This window comes from Atractosteus spatula, chromosome 27, assembly GCF_055471065.1.
Source record: "Atractosteus spatula isolate fAtrSpa1 chromosome 27, fAtrSpa1.hap1, whole genome shotgun sequence".
In the NCBI taxonomy this organism is placed as follows: domain Eukaryota; kingdom Metazoa; phylum Chordata; class Actinopteri; order Semionotiformes; family Lepisosteidae; genus Atractosteus; species Atractosteus spatula.
The window spans coordinates 8,027,323-8,049,097 of NC_142732.1; the positions used below are offsets into that span (position 1 = coordinate 8,027,323).

At 47.5% G+C, this 21,775-nt stretch overlaps 2 protein-coding genes across 4 annotated transcripts in view; one reads left to right on the forward strand and one right to left on the reverse strand.

Annotated features, from left to right (window-relative positions):
• aatf (apoptosis antagonizing transcription factor) overlaps positions 1-3,068 on the forward strand; it is a 36,817-nt gene extending 33,749 nt beyond the window's left edge. The window contains exon 12 of the mRNA XM_088906658.1: positions 2,161-3,068. Coding sequence (XP_088762784.1) covers positions 2,161-2,224 — 64 coding nt within the window. The 3' untranslated portion in view covers positions 2,225-3,068. The remainder of the gene's footprint in view (positions 1-2,160) is intronic.
• Positions 3,069-4,941: 1,873 nt separating this feature from the next.
• Positions 4,942-21,775, reverse strand: part of acaca (acetyl-CoA carboxylase alpha) — a 79,550-nt gene continuing 62,716 nt past the window's right edge. For all 3 annotated transcript variants that reach the window (XM_088906652.1, XM_088906651.1, XM_088906650.1), the window contains exons 50-55: positions 18,208-18,385; positions 17,665-17,777; positions 13,859-14,013; positions 10,956-11,126; positions 7,240-7,376; positions 4,942-6,324 (exon numbers count right to left, since the gene is read on the reverse strand). In XM_088906652.1, coding sequence (XP_088762778.1) covers positions 6,198-6,324; positions 7,240-7,376; positions 10,956-11,126; positions 13,859-14,013; positions 17,665-17,777; positions 18,208-18,385 — 881 coding nt within the window. In that variant the 3' untranslated portion in view covers positions 4,942-6,197. The remainder of the gene's footprint in view (positions 6,325-7,239; positions 7,377-10,955; positions 11,127-13,858; positions 14,014-17,664; positions 17,778-18,207; positions 18,386-21,775) is intronic.

Here is a 21,775-nt window from a genome sequence, read left to right on the forward strand (position 1 = left end):
CTTATGTTAAGGAAGTCTGCCGATTTGAGAGGTCAGCCCTGGCCCCGGCTGCTCCTGTGTCATGTTTCGGAAACGCCCGAGCAAACTTGGGGGAAATGTCCCAGACCTCTGTTCATGCCTCTTTCTGTCTGTCTGGGGCAGAGCAATGGGCTGTAAAAGCCAAGGTCCCAGCACCTCAGTGTAGGTCATTGTGCTTTCTCAGCTGCTGGAGACGGTATATGATGTGCAGTAATTAATGCCTGTATGTTTATATGTAACATTTTATCAATGATACATTCAGTTAAACATTATGGCAGTTATTTTCTTTTTGGCGGCTTGATTGCTTTAATTTAACCCATATTTTGTGGTGCTTCCAGTGTGAAACCAGCTCTAATGCAGTGGTAGAGGCCCATCAGTGAGCCCAGGGCATTGCTGTCCTGTGTCCGTCCGACGACTGTACTGGCAAAGATGGACACTGAGCCCCTCTGCTCTGTCTGACTCTTCAACAGCCAGCTAGCCCCTTCACTCGGCATGTCAAATTTCTTCTGATTAAAAATACCTTGCAGACAGAAGAGGAGAGGTATTTAGAAATAAATATTCCCTCTCTGAAATGATATGCAGCTGCAGCCTCTGATTCCTTATCCGTCTCCCCTATTTCCCTGTTCTTTATCATGGCCTGACACTTGTGCCAAACTAGTAATCAGAGCTGGACTGCTATAAAGAAACTTGGCATTCTAATCTCAACTGTTGCATATCTAATACTAATTGGAATCCTGCAACTGGGTCACTGTCATTGTTTTTCAAGTACTGTCAAGTCCGGAAAACATATGAAACTGAAATTATACCCCGCGCAGGCTGCCTGATTGAATCCTTTTGCTCCCACTGATGTGCTCTCATACATCCTATTAAAATATTCAATCTGGTGTCCGCAGTTGTGAAGGGCTGCACTGGGAAGGGCAGCTTGCAGCGGCCCAGTGTGTCGGGGGAGCGGCTCTGCGTGCTGCGTGCACACTATGCTTCTCCTAAGAGGTGGATTTGCAGATGCATCTTCAGGAGAGATTTTTAATTGTCAGCCGCAGAGATATTTTTAGGGCGTTTGTCTTATTTTCTTTGCACTCAAAGCCAAATGCAAATGCGTTAGCACATCTTTTTATTTATTTATTTTTTTGTCCCCTGTCTGTGCGGCAGGTAGCCGATCCAAGACCCGAGTTTTTCCTTGAGCACGTTGTTCAGAACAGTGTCTCCTCTTGCGCCCAGTTTGTGTTTCATTTAAGGAGATCTCTGGGACATGCTTGACATACCTGACCCATGTAGTTCTGCTCCTGAGGATCATATCTAAGGTAATGATTGACAGCTGGATTTTCTGGGCACCTGCTGTAAAAACTGCAGCAATACCAGAGCTGCTAATGGTTGTAAGTCAGCACTTGGATCGTATTGGCCCTGCAGGTGCTGTTCAGGTGAAAAACCCCAAATGCGTTTAACCATTATGCACTCTTCATACAACCTGTGTCAGGTTCGCAAGCTTAGACACTTTAGACCGGTGGTATTCTGTCTCTGCGTCATGTCTGTAGACTATGATGCATCTCTGAATATTTCAAAGACTGTCGATAATGCATGACCTAAACATCTGGCATCTCTGTGCCGCGGCCCCGATTATTTCTGGTTTTACTGCAGATAGCTCAGTTGACACTTTTATTTTCAAGAAAATGATTTACTGTTAATGACCAGACTTGAATGGCATGCTATTGCTCTAGTGCTTAGTATGTAAGCTTCAGCTAAGCCATACTGGTCATCTGTCCAATATTCAGTGCGATGCCAGCGATGCTAGTTTCCCCTTTGAACTCCCCCTTTGACTGGGGAAACAGCACTAATGCCCCATGCAGTGATTCTAAACCAGTGGTCTGCACGGCGCTCACAGCTGGGACAAGGAGTAGGTATCTAAGGAGCAGGAGTACTTGCTGAGTGAGACCAGTGCGTGCCCTGACTGTTGTGACTCATGCTTAAGTGCGCCTTGAAGAGAGAAGGGTTGAGTAAGCCTGTACTAATGGGTCTTGAAGGAGCTGCAGGTCCAACTACAATGACAGTAATGATTTATCTCGGCCTTTGACCTTTCAATTTAAGCCTCTTGTCACTCGAGTGAAGTCTGTCGGGTCTGATGTCGGTCTTGTGTTCTGTGTGCAGGACGGAGCTATACCGCTCGCTGTTCGGGAAGGTCTCCCCAGCGGCCGGCGCCCTGCAGCAGTAAGGAGGGCCAAGATGGAGGGGCAGGCAGGACGCAGACGTACTGAGGGATGCGCAGAGCACCATTCCCGATCCTGATCCAGGTGGCTTTGGGAAGGAGAGCCGACGTCGACGTGAAAGCCGATGGTACTTACCTTGAGACAGTGCTATATAAAAGAAAGGGCAAAACTCTTGAATTCTCAAACTCTTGAACTGGCAAGGGGAGACTGGGTCTGTGTTGAAGCAGTCAGGAACATGATACAGGACCCGGGCTTGTAGGGATTGTCCCTGAAAGACGTTTGTTTTCATCTTCCTGGCTGGCACACCTCTCCGGAGTTTAGAAGTTAACTGGCAGAGATTCTTGTAAAGTTTGATCTTATTCAAGGTCTCGTCAAGGTCTCGCGTTCTTTGAAACAATGTTAAGCTATGCACACTTCTGTATTGCGCAGACGAGAGGTGTTTGGGAGCTCTAAAGACCGTGACGTGTGGCTGCTCGTGGACAAGCAGGTCCTCAAGCAGCAGCAGCTGATGTCCCCTGGGTTTCTCCCTTGGGCTCTCCCACGCCGCCAACGTCCTCCCCCCTCCCCCCAGAAACATCCGCCAGACCGCTGCCACCCCACCACTGTCCAGTCCCTCTCCACAGAGACCCCGCGAGACCCCCCCCCCCGCCAGTGCAGCCACACGCAGCGGCGGCGGCCACAAAGCCCAAATCGATTTGTGTCCGCGACAAAGAAACAGATTCCGCGTTTTTGTCTTCGGAGAAAAGTGGCTTTTCCGTTTGTTTTTTTTTGTTGGTTGGCTTTTATTGTTATTGTTGTTTTTGTTATTATAGGGAAAAAAAGGCTCAGTGAGCAGGACAACGGGATTCGGTCTCTTGTTTTTATTTTTTTGTCTGTCCCCAGTCTCGGCTCGACTTGTGCTTCTGTTCTTCACAACACTCGGAAAATTCTATTTTGAGACAAACAACTTCATTTTCCAGCGCGTCTCTAATTAGCTGCGGAATTAGTGAGTCTGACGTGCCTCCATAGATCAGCCAGGGCCTCGGGGGAGGCCGTTGGGATAGAGCAAGCCGCATTTCCAATTATTGTGTTGAATTGCTAATTTAGTTATTGTGCCTGCCGTAATTGTGATGGGTATTGGGTGTGCAATTCAATTTGTTTTAAATATTTGTGGGCTGGCGTACTGGTAATAGAGCTGACCTATCTTTGGGCCCAGTCTGAAAGTGGAAGACAAAAACAAAGGAAAGAGACTACAAAGATTTCTTTTTTTTTTTAATTTGATCTTCCTCATCCCTCTTAAGACTGTTGAAGTTAAAAAGCTTGAAATTTACGAAAATACCACTTTGATCATCGGCTGGTAAAAAAGCATCAAGCATTAGACTCTAATATTGAGGACTTAAGTTTTAAGATAATCGGGGAAATGCTTTTTTTCCCCTCTGTTGTTTGATAAATAATTTTTATTCAGCGTTTCTGTGTATTGTACACACGTTGGTGTGCAGTTCCATTGCATGCTGACAGGATTAGAAATGCTATTTAAAGATATCATTGCATTTTCTAAAGTATATATATTTTTGTATACCGTTATAATACAGGATAGGCATTTTTTTGGTTATGAGGTTGTTGCTTGAAGAAATTAAAATTTGTAATTGTTTTTGCATCCCAAAGCCTACAGCATTAGCAGCCAACACAATGGAAGTTTCTTTCTGTTTTCTGAAAACGATTATATAAAAGATAGGGAAAGTAAAAGGCTGTTGATTTGCTTTAAGTAGTACCAACATAATCCTCCGTGATCCTTCAATCACTGCATGTTGTAATTCAATAACGAGAGCAGACATTACATTCGGGTACTGCACTTTATTAAAACAACACTGAGGTAACTGAATGGCTGCAGGAGCCCCTTTTCCTGGCCAGCTACCTCTTAGTATACAACTACCAGGACTGATAGCTAGACAATTACATCACACAACCTTTTTTCGCCTTCAGATAGGCAAAAAAAACAACAACAACAAACAAATAGGCATTGTTGACCTGTAATTTTCTGACACCTGCATTATCCAAAAGTACAGCGCCTATCCCGTAACACTGACCTCTCCTAACTCGCCTTTATAACTGATAGATCCATAGAAGGTGAAAAGGTGTTTTGTACACTGTGGCCACTGCTCTAGTGATGCCCCCCCCCCCACCCACATCTGTCTGTTTGAGCTGCACATCTGGATAATGTCAGACATGCTATAGCAAGCTGGCAGAAACCCTGCCACTGTGGGACGGTGTGCTCACATCTGCCCGTGTTCAAGCTGAACAGGCTTCATGCTCAGTAGAATTATGTTCAGAGGATATCTGTCCCCTTCATCACAAAATTCAGGTGTATTTTTAACGGCTTCAATCATTAACAATCCCTTGCTTCTTTATATTTTTAAGAGTGCAAGCAAATGTAAAAAAAAATTAAGCTGAAAGTAAATTACCTTGGTTTGATAAAGGGTTAGGTTATCTGAATACATACAGTACATGGTTTTAATTTATTATTCAAGTGTAGAGTTAAAGGGGCTAGTCGGTGTGATTTTTTTTTTGTATACAGGATTGGTCCTAAAAGAATAATGGAAGCCGCATTAAATGTGCAACACCTTTTATCAAAGGCCTGTCTGGGTCCCATCAAAAGAAATCCTGCTTTAGAAATTTCTGTCATGCAGATGATCAGTTTCATTCGCTCACAGCTTTTCATTTAGCTTGCTCCATTTTTACTTACATTTTTTTTTTTTTAGATTTGGTACTTTAAAACAGTGACATGAGCGATTCCTTTTCTAATTGTATTTGCATACATAAATATAACAACCACTATAAATAGGTTACCCACTTTTTAGAGGTGGGGCATTAGCCTGTTAATATACCACCACTATCCCTCAGTCTTCTCAAGACTGAAACAAAGGAGGGAAAGATGTTATGATATTTGCATTTGGCAACTTCTGCATTAAAAGATATTAAAAAAACTGAAGCATTTTAACAAAACGTATTATCAAAACAAAATGCCAGGATATTGGTAAAAGATATTCTCTCAGCTTGTTTATAACTCTATATACACCTGGGCTGTGCTGGAGGGGGCGTGTTCGTGTGCCCTGGGGCCCGCAGTCTCACCCGGGCGCCGCCAGTCGCGCTCTCATGTGCGGCCAGGCCGCGGCTGACCCCCGGGGCCCCTGTGAAAGCGCTCGGCTCTGAATAGCGGGGACCCTTGAGCGGGAGCAGCCTGTGCCCCTCCAGCTTTGATATCACCCCCCTCCCCGCAGGCCCGACCGCACAGCACACATCCTGTTTACACCTGCTGCCTTTGATCGCAAATTAAGTGCTCTTTTAAAGGTGTTTTAATCTTTCCATTTGCGTTCAACAGAAGCAATTGGGTCCGGTTACTGATGTACACTCAAACACACAAAGCCTTTTTTTAAAAAATGGGATTTTCCTTCCAGTCCTTTTTTTTTGCAGGAGGTTGTAGAGCGGTGGGGGGGGGAGGTGTAGAGACAACACCACCCCTCTTTTGTACAATTACTAACACTTTAAACCTTGCACACTGGACAAACCTTTTGTTTTAGAAAATCCTCGATAAACTATTAAAAAAATCACTCTCTTCCTTCAGGACACAAACTAATCTGGCCCTGAACCTTCACAAGCGTTGCACTGGCCTGTATTAATCCTAATTGAGTATGAGTGTTTGAAGATGGAGATAACAGACGCTGTATTCTGGTTGCAGAGCCGATCTGTGCGTCTTCTTTGCAGGGCGTCAGTCGAGCCTCTGCATTCACTGGGTACAAGGAGGCTGTCGTCAGAACAGTGATGGCGCTGCCGGAGTGCAGAAACGCACAAAGATCTCTGCCACTCCCTCCTGCCCTGTGGTTAGCAGTGTTGGTTGGTGGGGTTTTTTGGGGGGGGGGGAGGGTTGGTACTTGCGTTCTGGAGTCCTGAAGGCTGGCGCACGCCTGTCGGGGCAGAGGGTGGGGTGCAGGGGGGCGTGCTCTAGGAGGAGGGCGGCGCCTCCATGGTGGACAGTATCCGCACCACCTCTGCGCGCTGCGTGGGCGAGATGTGCTGGGTCATGTGCACGATGGAGTCCATCGCCACCTCAGGGTTGGCCTGCACCAGGCTGGGAGAAACAGACGAGAGAGAAGGTCAAGGGTCACCCAAGCATCATGCTGGCAAGCAGACAACATGGAGCAATGAATGCAACAATAAGTACTGTTAGTGTTATTACTACAGTATAAATATTGCATAGGTGCATATGGGTATTACATTTTATTTCAAGGATTGCAGGGACTTGGAGCAAACTGCCCAGCTGTGTTGCTGAAGCAGGTTGCTAGGATCTGTCAAAAAAAACATTAGGAGGAGGCTCTTTGAGTGGTAAATTACTCACAGACAAATGCGTTGAATGACATCCTCTTTTTTGGAACCTTTCTTACACACGCTTCCACATCTAGAACTAAATCTTTTATGTGAACCTTTGTTTTTCCTTATACTACAACACAACCCCTCTCCCACCTTAAAGTGTAAATTACTTTGTATGCAACTATTTTTTCTGTAGCAGGATTTATATATTCAATATTTTCCATTTAATTTTATGTAATACTTCAGCATGGGTGTTTTATTTTGTGTTTTCCCTCATGCCCCCGAAGTACTTTAAAATGTGTTGTGCTGTGTGTGAAAGGGGGATGATGATGGTGTGACAGGTACATTTTTAAGTGTTTTTAGAACACTTTAAGCACAAGACGACTGGTGGCCTGGTCTGGCCTGGTACCTCGAGATGGAGAAGCAGAACATTAACTTTACTGCTGTAAGAATGGGACACTAGCCCTTCACCCCATCTTCATCCCCGTCATTTTCACCTAGATGAGAGGATGCTAGAGCCTTAGTCTGCAGCCCTGGGGCGTCCCTCTGCTGCAGGTATTCTACAGCTCTTCCATTGGTGGAGTCTTGCAAAGACATAAAGCCTTCGGTCTTCAGCATGGGCTGCGACTGGGCTTGTGCAGGAGTGTGCGTGCGGTGGGGTGGGGTGCCAGCTCACCTGCGGATCTGCTTGAGGATGTGGTCCCGGCGGATGTACTTGATGTTTTCGTCAATGATGGAGCGTGCCCCTTCCTCCTCCTTCAGCTGTCTTTCCAGCCACTCCACCACGTCCTCGTTGCTGTCCCACAGGTAGGCCTGGCCAGAGAGAGACAGTCAGTGTCACCTGCACCAGCTCGTAATGTAAACCCCTTCGCCCCAGGAGTTGAGAGTGAGACTTTCAATGTCAGACCCTGCCATAGACGCAACACGTTACAGTTTCCTGGTGTTGTTAACCCAATTTGTGAAAAGAGGTATCTGTGTAGCTTAATTTAATACTGTATCTGTCATGTCACACAGCTGTGCTGCAAATTAGTTATCAATGGCTTAATACAATTCTCTTTTATGGTGTTCTTAGATGGAAAACAGGAGTTAGCTGTACACCTTTCATCTAAGTCCTTTGTCTCCGCTTTGAGGGGACTGTTGGATTGATCATGTAGAAACAGCACAGAAGCTTTCTGAGAGCACAAAGCAATTAATAGCAGGATGGGCATGAACACTACGCTGTTATGCAAAATCCTGAGCACATGCCTGATTTTTATTTCTACAATCCCACAATTCACCATTTACACCGTCATACAAATAACTTGCGTTAAAAAAGGTATTTTTTTGGATACTGATCTGTCTCCGCTGCACCTTTCTTTGAAAATTTCAGTTTTGTTTCACTGTCCCACACCGGGGGGAGGGGGGTATCTTTTATCTCCCTGTCCTTGGAGGGCTAGACCAGGCTGCCGAGTGCTGCCGGTACAAGTGAAATCAATTTGAAAAGTGCTCCGGTAATTGGTTTCCAAACAGAATTTTTTCCTGAGCGTCTGGTACCTGCTTTCGTATTTTATTTTAACAAAAAAATGCCTCCTTTACAGACAAGACAATAAAATAACCTTGTTCTTAATGTGCCAGTTCTTTCTTGCAATCAAGAGGGCAGCATGCATGGAGAGCTTAACCAAACACCCAGAACATGCCAGCACACCCCTTCCCTCTGTTGCTCAAGCTGCTGAGCCCCTGCAGAACAAAGTTTCACCTTTCCGAAAACTGAGCCCTCCAGCCTTGGCTGATTTTATGTATTGCGTCTGACAAACAGTCAGCTTCATTTGCATCCTTAGTCATTGACCTGACTGGCTTTACAACTAACAGCAGAGCTGCCACCTTGCAGCCTGACGTGGTCAGAGCGCAGGAGGTCAGCAAGGCTGGGCCTGACCAGTACTGGGATGGGGGATCTCTCAGGAAATCCAGTTTGCTACTTAGAAAAGCACTGATGGACCACAGTTTCCGTGTATAATTTCTCATGTCATTACAGCCTTTAGAGTTACAGTCTGTGACCAAGATAGCTAGTCTCATTAAGCATGGTGGCGCTTCAGCAAAATACCCATGTTCTGAGCTGTATCTTCCTACGGGTCTTCCCAATGGAATAAACAGACGTTATAATATGTTAGGAACATCAGCAATTTAGGCACAGGCTCCAGCAATGATTTCTACTAATGTGTCAACATTGTCTATTATTAATTATGGCTTAGTTTGTAGAATGAGACCATATACAGTGAGCTTTTCCTTTAGCAATCTGTAGCAGTCACACTGAACAGAAACCTGATCACAACAGCTCAAGGTCGTGGATACATGAAATGCTGTCGTCGCCGATCCATCACATTTACCCATCAGGTCATTGTCATCTGTTCCTTTCTACACAGCCATAAAACAAAGCCTTTTTGCCCTACAAATCACTGATCAGGATTAAATGTTACCTTAAAACAAAGTTAATATTGCAGTAGATCTCCATACAATTGTGTTATTGAATAAAGAATGGAAAACTGAAGAATAAAAAGCAGAAGAACGCTGCATGAACATGTAGCTGTTTTTGTTTCATTTCCATGAGAGGATGCACCTTTGCTTAAGCACAAATATTTATATACACATGCATTCATACAGCTGTGTATGTATCATTCATATTTCACACTGTATAATGTTCAAGTAAAATTCCTTCCTTTTTGCAAATTCTTCCTCTGTACTTACCCATGAACAGGTTAATATCTTAGCCACTAGAATAAAGGGACTAGGAAATAAATGTATAAATGAAAAGTCAACAAGTTTCACAACTACCAAATGCCCCACTGATGCCTTTTTGACAAAACTTGATAGCGAAATGCATATTCATGAAATAAGCAACTTCTGATCCCAAACAAAGTACAGCTCTGGCTTATGAAGATTGCAAGAACGTTAATGACTTCTTCGTTTTAAGCCTGCATAAGAAAGCCAGATTCCCCATGCTTGTAGTCCATGAGAATATTTAATACCGTTATTAATCATTTTTAATCCGTTTGCTTTTAATTAAGAAACAGCATGTTGCTGTCCTATCAGCGCGTGCCAGGGTGCAGATTAATTGTAGCTTAAGATAACTCGCCTTGATTGGTGTAATGTATTAGCTAACAAGACGCCGGCTTCTAAAGATACTTGTACACTACCTTGGGAACTTGGCATCACTCCAGGGCCTTTTTTTTCCTCTCTTTTCTATCGCGACTCCCTTTCGAAGCAGAGTCTTGAGTGTTAGGGACACTTCTATCATCTCTGTCTGCATTTGCACCTCTATTACTTCAGTGCCGTTTGCCGACTTGCCTGTGATGCACAGCTCCCCCAGCGAGAATCCCTTAAAAGTAAGGAGCTTTGCATGACAGCCACGCTGGAATCCACCGCACACCCCTCTCCGGGGATGACACGAGGCTGTTCTGCAGGCAGGACAGGGAGGGGTACAGCATGCCGCGGCGCACAGTAGGCACTCCAGGTGTGGGAAGTGTGGAGCGCTCATCCTTTTCGATTAAAAAAATGCAACTTCAGCCACATCCTCCACTGTGTGGCGCAGGCATGCTGGAAGGGAGGGGGTGGCACAGTGTTGCCAACAGTATTTAGTGGGCAGAGGTGTCACTGCCTGGCTCAGGGCTGCAGGGCTGTTAGCAGTAGCTGGTGCGAGCGCTGGCACAGAGAGGCGGCCTGAATACTAAGCACAGTACAGCCATCTGGGCTTGGCCTGGGCACAGCACATGCTCTCTGCTGGACAGTGTAGCAAAAATAGACTTGGAATTGCTTTCATAGATGGTTGCTTTTATAGGGAAATATTTTGTAGCTGTAAAGCTGCACAGCTAATTCTTTACGGACGCATTTTCTTTTCCATTTACGACATGGCGAAGCACAACCCTACAGGGCCTGTATTAAATACTGTGTTTACAGCTACACGTGCCTGCCAGGAGTGCACTTTACCGTGCACAGCAGTGCGTCTCGCTGAAGCTGCCCTGGCTGAAGGAGCAGACTGGAGATCATTGTCCTCGATGCATAAGGAAGGACTGGTGGAAGGCAACTGTCTCTGATTGAGTCGCGCCTTTGGGCTTTAGGAGGAGGCACCTCCAGCAGGCACAAAGCCTGACAGGCCGGTCCAGCTTACAGCACCGCATGTTTGCACCAGAACAGATGCCTCATTATGCGCTTCTGCCACAGGCTGTAAATAAAACGCAAACAAGGTGCCTGGTTTGTTCAAAATTCTTCCTCACCCCAAGATGGCAAACAAGCCTACAACAATGCAACGAGATGATGTCCAACACCAGGCTTTGCACCTTTACAGAAGAGCTGCGGCAGTGTCGGAGACAGCAGGATGGGGGGGGGGCGTGTGCGGGGCAGGGGGTCGGGAGAGCTCACCTTGACGGCGCCCTCGGCCTCCACGAACCAGCGTCGCAGCATGGCCTGGATCTGGCCGTCTGTCAGCTCGCTGTTGGCCGCCTGGATCTTCCTCTTCACCGTGTCCTCCAGCAGCAGGCGGCGCAGGCGCCAGTAGAAGAACTGCCGGGAGGTGCGCCACTCCAGGATGTCCTGAAACACACAGGAGCCACGAGGCATGTCAGAGTTCGATTTCCCCCTTGGCAATCATCCCGGCCATTACAGCCTTTGCTAGAAGGTGAGTTGCTTCAGCGGAGTGGAGTTAAACACAGCATGGAGCAGGCCCCTGTTCATTTTTAGCAGTTGTGCACTACAGCCATTAAGAATAACGGCCTGTTTGAAAGCCAGCTTCACAGTGTCACCGAGCCAGGGGGAGCACCCCAGGTCTGGCTGCAGCGCTTCCCCATATGATCGGCAATGAGTGGGGCTGCCGCACTGGTCTTCCTGTAGGAGTACGCCATTCCTGTCAGCTCCGCCGCAGACCGGAGTCCAGCGGAGGCAAACTGGGACGTGACACAGACGTGTCTCTGCACTCCCCGGGCGGACTTGCTTTCCCAGGCAGAGGGTTTCTGTGGCACGGAGCAGGCACCCTCCGCACGTGCTCCAGCTTGCTCTCCGTGCAGGGCTGGAAATTCATTTCCAATGTGATTAATGACACTCCCCTGCTGCTGTAGCGCCGGCGAATCCGGCAGGGAGGAAGAGAGCGTGGGTATTTACACACCGAGCTGGCTGTGACGGCTCCCCACAGCTCCAGCCCCTGGCACTGCCAAGAGCAGGCCTGTGGAGAGAGGCTCCCAGCGGGCACAGACTCAAGGCAGCAGGCATACTGGAGCACAGTCCTACCGTCACAGTGTACCACTCCAGCAGCCCCAATCTGACAGTGCTGCACACCTGTGCACTCTTCACCACAGTGTACCACTCCAGCAGCCCCAAACTCACAGTGCTGCACACCTGTGCACTCTTCACCACAGTGTAACACTCCAGCAGCCCCAATCTCACAGTGCTGCACACCTGTGCACTCTTCACCACAGTGTAACACTTCAGCAGCCCCAATCTCACAGTGCTGCACACCTGTGCACTCTTCACCACAGCATAATACTCCAGCAGCCCCAATCTCACAGTGCTGCACATCTGTGCACTCTTACCAGTGTACCACTCCAGCAGCCCCAAACTCACAGTGCTGCACACCTGTGCACTCTTCACCACAGTGTAACACTCCAGCAGCCCCAATCTCACAGTGCTGCACACCTGTGCACTCTTCACCACAGTGTTACACTCCAGCAGCCCCAAACTCACAGTGCTGCACACCTGTGCACTCTTCACCACAGCATAATACTCCAGCAGCCCCAATCTCACAGTGCTGCACATCTGTGCACTCTTACCACAGTGTAACACTCCAGCAGCCCCAATCTCACAGTGCTGCACATCTGTGCACTCTTCACCACAGCATAATACTCCAGCAGCCCCAATCTCACAGTGCTGCACACTTGCGCACTCTTCACCACAGTGTACCACTCCAGCAGCCCCAATCTCACAGTGCTGCACACCTGTGCACTCTTCACCACAGTGTACCACTCCAGCAGCCCCAATCTCACAGTGCTGCACACCTGTGCACTCTTCACCACAGTGTACCACTCCAGCAGCCCCAATCTCACAGTTCTGCACACCTGTGCACTATTACCACAGTGTAACACTCCAGCAGCCCCAATCTCACAGTGTTGCACACCTGTGCACTCTTACCACAGTGTAACACTCCAGCAGCCCCAATCTCACAGTGCTGCACACCTGTGCACTCTTCACCACAGTGTAACACTCCAGCAGCCCCAATCTCACAGTGCTGCACACCTGTGCACTCTTCACCACAGTGTAACACTCCAGCAGCCCCAATCTCACAGTGCTGCACACCTGTGCACTCTTCACCACAGTGTACCACTCCAGCAGCCCCAATCTCACAGTGCTGCACACCTGTGCACTCTTCACCACAGCATAATACTCCAGCAGCCCCAATCTCACAGTGCTGCACATCTGTGCACTCTTACCACAGTGTACCACTCCAGCAGCCCCAAACTCCAGCAGCCCCAATCTCACACTCTGGCACACTCTTACTCCTACAGCGAATCAATCATGATCAATATCTTTTCACCCTCTCCAAAGCACAGAATTCCTGCCCCAGTCGTGCCGACAAACTGACAGCTCTGTATGTTGCTGCAGCTCTCCCACAAACAAGCGTTTCCGAGTGCAGGGATTCCAAAACAGGTTTAAAGAATTTCTCGGTTGGCAAAAACACCATTTCATTTTTTTCCAGCCCTCAACAACACTCGCTTTCCAGTCCATTGACTAGAAAGTTTTAATCGGAGAAATGATTTGAAGTTTGCAGCTCTGTGGCACCACTGTAGATACAAGCGGATTCATCTTTCTCCCAGGCACCCCAGGGCCCCGATCGTCTGTGCAGTCACAATAACGACAAATTCCCCATTCCTTTGGTGGGGTGGGAGTTATGAAAATGATTTCCTAACATTATCATCTCAAAATTGTCTAAAACGTTTCTTCCAAACCTTTTCCCCATATCCTTGGTAATGAGGAGTTTGATTGGATTTGTTCCCTGGGGTTCGCACCTTATTTGCTAAGGTGATGTAACAGTTTATCAAAAGATAATTAAAAGGCTTAAGTCTTTTTGGCTTCAGAAGTGCTGCACTGAATTCTCCAGGCGATAATGCGCTCTTTTCCTGTGCCGATGTAGGAGCCAGGAGCACAATTCCAAAAGAATGCTGTGGCCCCGTTCCCCCGGAGACCGCTGATCCAGTGTTTCCAGGGAGACAGCATCTCGGCTCTCTGTGGTGTAGTGCTCCCCCACCCCCCTGCCCCTGCCTCCAACTGGGACTCACAGTGATGACGCCCTTCTCCTGCATGCGCCCTGGGGTGTCATGGAGGTCGGCGAACTGCACCGCCACCTGGTGGTAGATGGGGAGCAGGAACTCCTCTCGCTCCTTCAGCTTGGCCTCCAGGTCCTTGCGCTCCACCACACTGAGCTCCGGCGTGCCTGGGGGGGGGGGAAACGAGACGCTCGTCAGCCACGCCATACCTATATACCTACACAAATGCCCCCAAGATCAGTTTTTATTCCCAACTGGGGCCTGGGATCCTGGAAACCCAGGACACATACTTGCCCTCAGCCCGACCCCCCCCATCGCCCTGCACCCTCAAAAACTGGCACATCGAATTCTCATTGTTAGAGATGGTATTTATGGTATTTTTAAGACTCTCTCACCCAGGACTGCAGCACTGTACGATTGAATGTCTTGCAGTTAAGAACAGCATTGCAGTTCCTATTTCAACGTGACTTTCTTGACTGATTTATATGGGTGGAGTCCCCATGTGATGTGACAGGCGCATCGCAGAGTAAAATCACTGGTGTAAAGGCCTCTCCCTCTGTAAAGGGGATTTCAGGAAAGCTTCTGTATAGTATTACCCTTCAGGCAGCCCCCCCCACACTGGTTGTCCACCATGATGGAGGCCTTCCTATCCTTGCAGACCAATACAATTGCCACGTCTAACACTCTGTATGGACAGCATGCTGCAATGAGCCCTACTGAGACATGTACCTTCTGGATACATTACATTGACACACATCCAAATATCCTGTACATGAGCACAAACATGGACACAAACAAGTTGACCCCAGACAGGGTCAGGCCCAGGCTGAGCTGTGATGACCGCCCTCTGGGTGAGAGAAGTCCCCCCCATCCCTTCTGCCAGCCTAGCCAGCGATTAAGGTGATATTAACAAATACATCAATGCCTGTTTTCTACTCGATTTGAATCCTAGCCGCTATAAAGATTTCTCGCTCCTTCAGGGTGGAGACCAGGAACAGCAAAAGAAAAGCCCCTGGTTTGTGTGGGGGAGCGAGGAGGAGACGATCGATTGTGGAACGGTCCAGAAAGCGGAGACAGATGTAAAGATCCATAGAGAGAGGCGGAACCACAGCACACAGGAACCAGCGGACAGGCGAAGACTTTCCCTGGGAGCTCCTTCATTCGCATGCATGTGTCTGCTGATCTAGAGCTGCACTTAGCTAAAATAAATAGCATTTGCATAATACCTCTCCCTCTCCTGGAAAAGTTTAATCTTGCATAAAATGAGAAAAAACAATCATAACATATTTTACACCGGTGTGAAATCACTTTGCACTTTTGTCAGTTCTGGATATTTTTTGCTCAACTTAAAAAAACAGTATCTTGTTTTGCAATAACAGGTGTGTTACTTCAAGAAGTTGGACAGTGCCTCAGTGTGTTTGCTAGGCTGCCCTGTAAGCGTAAGAGTGTTATTTTTGCCTTTTGTGTGTTGTTGCAAGTCAGTGAGTGTGTATCTGTAGACCCTACTAATTTATTTGGCTGAGGATTTCATTCAAAATGATTTATACTCGCACCCATTTATACAGCTGGGTATTTTGTTGAAGCAATCTAAGTGAAGCACCTTGCTCAAGGGCACAACAGCAGTGATTCACCTGGGATTTGAACCCACAAACTTTCAATTACAATACCAGAAACATAACTAATGTACTGCTGTAAAATGCTGCCTTACTGTTGCACTAAATATGTGCTGTTGTGCAAAAAATGTGTAGTTATGTGCCAATGTGCTGCTGTGAAACATTATTTTGTTGTGTCAGTGTTGTGTTGGACACCAGTGTGTGGCCGTGAGTCAGTGCGTTGTGTATCTGTGCAGCTGTGGGTCAGTGTGCAGCTGTGTCTATCAGACAGCCTGTCGAAGTGTATTATCAGGGCTCTGGCTGCTCTTGCTGTAATGCAGTGCTGGCTCTCTGCTCCCAGGCCTCCCTGCCCATCAGCTGTGAGATTGATCTCTGTCAAAACCAATCCGTCAGAGCCCCGCACAGGCTGCCTCGCCCCGCTGACAGCAGATGCCTATTTTCAGCCGCGAATAAAATCAATTGAAGGAGAATGAAAAGCATAATCAGCCGCTGATTGATCTGTGGTCTCTCAGATTGACACATTTCCCCGGGGGGAGGCTGGAAAGGGTTAACCGCTCAGCGCAGCCGGGAGCGCGGGTGAGATAATACAGCACAGAGCCACACACTGCCTGCGCGCACGCACACACACACCGACTTGCCAGCACACTGCTCCTGATCACACCTGGACAGAAACATCACCTTCCTGTTCCATTCTCTCTACACAAACAACCAGCCCCATGGACATGATAAAGAAGTTCACTTTCTTCATTAAGTGCTAATTATTATAAATTGCTGCTTATTATTTTTACTGTTTCTGTTAGCCATAATCCCAATGGCAACAGGAGCAACACTACTGATGCCGCAGCAGTCAAGCAGTCCTGCAATGCAAGCGGTATGACTGTTGCTTAATACTGGAGACTTTGTTAATGAGAGATATACTGTAGACTGGTGTCCCACTCAAACCCAGGGAGCCCAGTGTCCACGGCTGCTCCAGGCAGAGATGACAGCCTCACACACAGGGCTTGTAATCCTGGGGATTTTGTTCCTGAGAGGCCTAGTAAAACACAGTGCTGATGGTGGTGGCATGGTGTGTGTGTGTACTTGGGTGCCTGAGGGGTAGGTGCAGGCTCAGGTAGGGCCAAGGCAAGGAGAGGGTTAACCCAGCGAGAGCCCCAGTAATGAGTAAGCATTCAGTCTGCGGCACAAGATAAATGGAGCCGCACCACTTCTGCAGCAGTCAGCAGGAACCGAGCCCCGCGGCTTGTTTGTGGCAAATGGAGTGAGCAAAATATCAAAGGCCAGCGATCCAGAAGACGCCCGAGTTTGACAAATTTTAAATTACCCAGAAAGAGAAAGGGAGAGAGGATGGAAGGAGGGAGTGGAGGACAGAGAAAAGAGGGAAAAGGCGGCGGCTAAATTATGCAATCCGCAGTGTCGTCCACTGAACTGATGTTCGCTGGTTTTCGTCATCCTCATCGTTATTTATATTGCTCTGGGATCGAGGTCGACTTTGGGAAAAAAACACGGAGGAAAAAGGCTTGGCTTTTTTTCACGGTCAATTATCATCTCTCTCTGGCATGAGAGTGGGGTTTACCAGTTCAACTCCTGCTTTCCTGTCTGTTTGGTAGTGCCTCTTGAGACATGCTTTTTTATCGTGATTCCTGATGTTTCTTGATGTTTTTTAAAAGTAAAAGTCTCATTTTTTTGGTGGTGGTGGTGGTGTGTGTGTGTGAAAGGAAAATGGGCAGGAATTGTAATAAATGCGCTACACTGCCTGTAGCCCACAATCTACCCTGTGATGAGGTCTTACTGACAGCAGGTTTGGAAATGACAAATTTTACAGACAATTTCTTTCTCAGTGTCTGCTGTTTTTAATCGTCTGCTTAACCCCTTTAGTGCTTCAGCATCAATATATGGGACAAGAATGGCTGGTTACAATCTTGGGAGCTCGCAGAGCTGGAATCAGGAAGCAACAGAGAGCTCAGTGTAACTGAGAGAAGTTTGAGGGAGACTGTAAGCTGAAGAGATCAGCTTTGAAACCGAGAGAAGATCCTAAATGTGTGGAACGGCCAGCCTACAGAGATATACTTGGGAGGAGAGAGGCAGAGAGAAGAAGAGAATTTGAGAGGGGTTGTGAAAGGCCACTGGGGAGTTAAGTGTTGCGGGATAGATGAGGTGGTGAATTGGAACCAGACTGGTGTTGTCTGTTACGGGCCCATCACTCACCCAGCCTCTCAGCCAAGCTCATGTAGATTGGGTCCACTCGTCTCATGGTCTTCACCAGGTCCTTCTTCCGAAATTTAATCTCTACCGTGCCCTCTGGCTCCAACACCCCACCACTATAGTGAAGAGAGGAGAGAAGGGAGGCCGGGCAGGTTAATCCAAAGAATTACATCCCAAGTTATGGACTGCAGGCTCCAAGACCCCCTACACCCCACTGCTCTATCTGGATGGATTCCAGCTGCAATTACAGTGACCCACACTGTCAGAGGGTTTATTGATTTCATCTGTCCCTGCCTTACTGTCTGATGACTATAATTGATCTGACCTGTTGTCTGTGGATGCAACCGCTGTCAGCATGGGCAGCTGTAATTGACCGCACTGCTGCAATTCCTTCTACAAAGCGTACTCCCAATCTGTTTTTTCAAGATCTAAAACAAGATTCCTGAAATAACTACAAGCTTTCTATCACGAAATCAGGGGAACATTCAATGCATTATAGACTAGGTAGCAAAAGTTCCAATCTAATGTTCCAAGAGGGTTTCTTACCGGCTGTCCTTGTCGGCATACATCTCCATGTGCCTTGGGTTGATGGTGGGGTCGATAACTACCCAGGAGCCACCCCTCAGCTCCGCCTGGGGCGGGATGTAGACCAGTACGGGCTGACGGTACTCCCGCAGGCCATCCACAATGTAGGCCCCAAACTTCAGCACCTGGTCATACATATCTGTGAAGAGAGGAGCAGAGACCGTCTGACTGGAATGCGACTGGACTGTGTTTGAGCTGGACTTAAACTGAGTCTAAGAGTGGTCTAGAGCGGAGCAAGACTGGATTTGACTGAAACTCACACTGGGCTGCACCACTTCTGGACTTCACCAGATTGGAGTCACCATCAACAAAGCCCCACTGACAACCGACACAACCGACAAAGAAAACTTTTCAACTTCTGTGATACAAGCAGGAAGAGCATTGCACCACTCCCTAGTCACTGTATGTTCTATTGCTTAGTGAGATCTCCTCTCCTCTCTTCAATCAGGAAGTGTTGTGAGAGCATGGAATAAGCTACCCAGCCCTGTGTTTGAATCTGATACTCTGCCTTCTTTTAAAATAGCCCTAGTTATAGAACCCTTGGCTCATCTAACTAGTATTAAACAGGCCTTCTCTCATTTTTAACCTTTAATATGTTCTCAATTTCTTAAGCAAACCAGGATTTCCAAAACGTGATGTCTGCATCTGTATACCGTACGTGAGATTCTGCCCTCTATCCCGCTCCTTGGTGCTTTATTGGTCCACATTACCCCTTTTTCTCTTCATACATGCAGAGCAGACTTGCTGCTTTTCCAGAGACTGTAGTTTATTGTTGTTTGGTTTCCTCCCATGAAACACACACTCCCTTTGCAGCAGTTCAGTCCTTTTCACACACCTGCGGAGCTGTGGCACCAGCACCCTGCTGCAGTTCTTACAGAAACGCACGAATATCAAATTCAACCCGAAGGTAGTTTTTTTTTTTTACCCGCAATGTTGAAAACCTTCACAGGTCTCACAGTTTCCCTCCTGCATCCACGTCGCTTTTAATTTTCTGACACGGCCGAGGAATAAGCATGCTGTGCCAATCTGGTGGCTGATCTGCTCAATGCAGATATTTGTAAGATAGTTTGATGAGCTAATGAATAATACTAAACACACTGGCAAGGAGTCTTGCATTGCGACGCTTTCATCTTTCCCTGGCTAACCGTGGTTTGGCTAACATCGCCGAGATGCGTCAGCGGCAATTTAGGAACATTTCGCTTCTCCGGGTGGAGCGTTTCGGCCAGCAGGGGCTGGGTTGGTTCTCTCAGAGGGGAAAGAGGTGCCCACTCATACCCAAGACATCAAAGTAATCCATCGACCGAAGGAGTCTTCCATTCTGGTTTTCTGTTTTGCGTTTCTGGCAAGCATTTAAGAGTGGGTTCGGAAGAAAAGAAATCGGTAAACGTCAATGGCAGGCACGCGCGGCTACACCATACACACCGACGCTGCCAAGAGGCCACGGCTCTCGGTTTTGTATTCCCAGCGGTGCGCTGTGCCAGGCAGGGACCCCGGTGTTAATTTCCACTGAATTTCACGCATGAGGTCCCGGCAGCATGGGTCACTGCCGGTTCACCGAAATAAACCACCTCCAAAATGACTCTTCCATCCCAATATTCCCAGACTTTTCTAATTTAATTTTGCATTATGCTGAATAACCTTGCAGTAAGATTGAAAAACGTGCTGGGAGATGCACGCTAGACCGACACTGCTCCCTTCATACTCTGCGATTTTTTCCTTTCTTTTTTTACTGCTTAAATTAGACCGCCTAGGTCGGCTAGTAAAGAGTTTTCTTTTACTAATGTCAATTTTCAGCCTAGCAAGAGCTGCCTCTAATCTTTTCCTACTCATTACACACAATTTCCAAGTCGTTTGGCCGACACAGCGATTGGCTCCTAACAGTGTGTGCACTGAGGGGTGCTATAATTGTTTATTTTTTATTTATTTACCCTGCTCCCCCCCCCCCCCCCAACCACCTTCCGCCTGCATTTTCTGTGAATAATCAAAGTAGCGTTAAAGCAAAGTGAATCGGCTTCCTGCTCCCCTTTCGAAGCGCGCGACTCCTGGCCTTGCTGTTCTGCGTGTGCCTGGGACGGCCAGAGCCTCCCTGCTCTGAAGCCGACGGAGCTGAGAGCACCCAGCACGTCCGCTGTGTCGCATTTCGTGACGGAATGACCCTATGGCTCGTGCGTCTTTGATCAGCTCAGGTACCTGATGGCCATGGCTCACAGGAAGTCCATAGCTGCCTCTCCTGTGATCTGCGCACCACACAGCATCTTTTGTTTTTATTCGCTGAGCTAATGGCTAACTCATTCTCCACACCCATGATGGGGAAAGAGGTTCTGCACAGCTGTGTGGGGACTTTAACACGCGCAGACCATGCTTGACTAGCCTTTGCTTTTTTCCTCCCTGTTTTGAAAAGCGTGACGCTGAGAAATTAGCTGCACTTGTGGCCCTCCTCGTTTTTCAGCGCTGTAAAGGCGCTGGGTTGTACAAGGAGAAGTCAAAAGGAATGTCCAGAGACCCCCCCCCCTCCCCACCCCCACCATCACCAACCTCACCCACCACCTTGTTGCTTGGTCAGCTGTGCTGTCTCCTGCCCAGCCCCACTGGAGCATGGCCAGCTCTTATTGGAGTGCACGCTTCAACACCTAAGGTGGTGTGCTGCTACAGTCTCTGAGCCCCAGCAGCTCAGGTTATCTACAGTTATTACTGGGGCACTGTACAGCGTAACACTGTGGCAGCTGCTGTGGGACACCGATGAGTGAGGAGAGAGGTGACCACCCCTTCCCCATGACACAAACCATGCTCTAAAACACTAAAACACAAGCACACATCTGGCTGCAATAGGGGTACAACTGTGCAAGGGAACAGGCTGACATACAAAGTGCATGTATGTCAGCCTGCATGCAAGCATGTACTGTTACATCCTTGCAATGAGCACAGGCTCAATCTTTGCATGCTGTGAAACACCAGTACCTAAATGTATTAGTGGGATTAACAGGTTCAGTATATGATCTCAAATAGATATGGTTGTGACAACTACTCTCCCTGCTTTCTGGTTAAACCTACAGTACAGAAGGACAGCAGCACTCTGTTGTAGAAACTCAAGTACAGAGAGGAGCCCAGTTCTCCCATTTGGCTCATTTGGTACTTTAGCATCTACATACATCTAAAATGTTGCCCCTCGGTTTTGAAGGAGTCCAGAATTTGTTCTCAACCTAGGCAGGAAAGCCCTTTGAAGAAGCATCTCCTATTCTGTCTTAAAGGAATTCCCTTTCTGTTTTCCAATATGACTCCCTGTTCCAATTTCACTTCTGAGTGAGAAGTAGACCCCTGGATAGGCTTTACATATACATACTGTATACATGTTTAAATCAAGTCTCCTCTTTTCTCTGTTCCAGGCTGAAGAGCTTTAGCTCCTTTAACCTGTCTTGTAGTCATTCTTTGAACTCTTTCTAAGGGTAAAATATGCTTTATATCCTTATTTAAGGCAACAAAATACAATATGGTAAATATGGTCTAAAGCATAATTTTACTTGATGGCTAA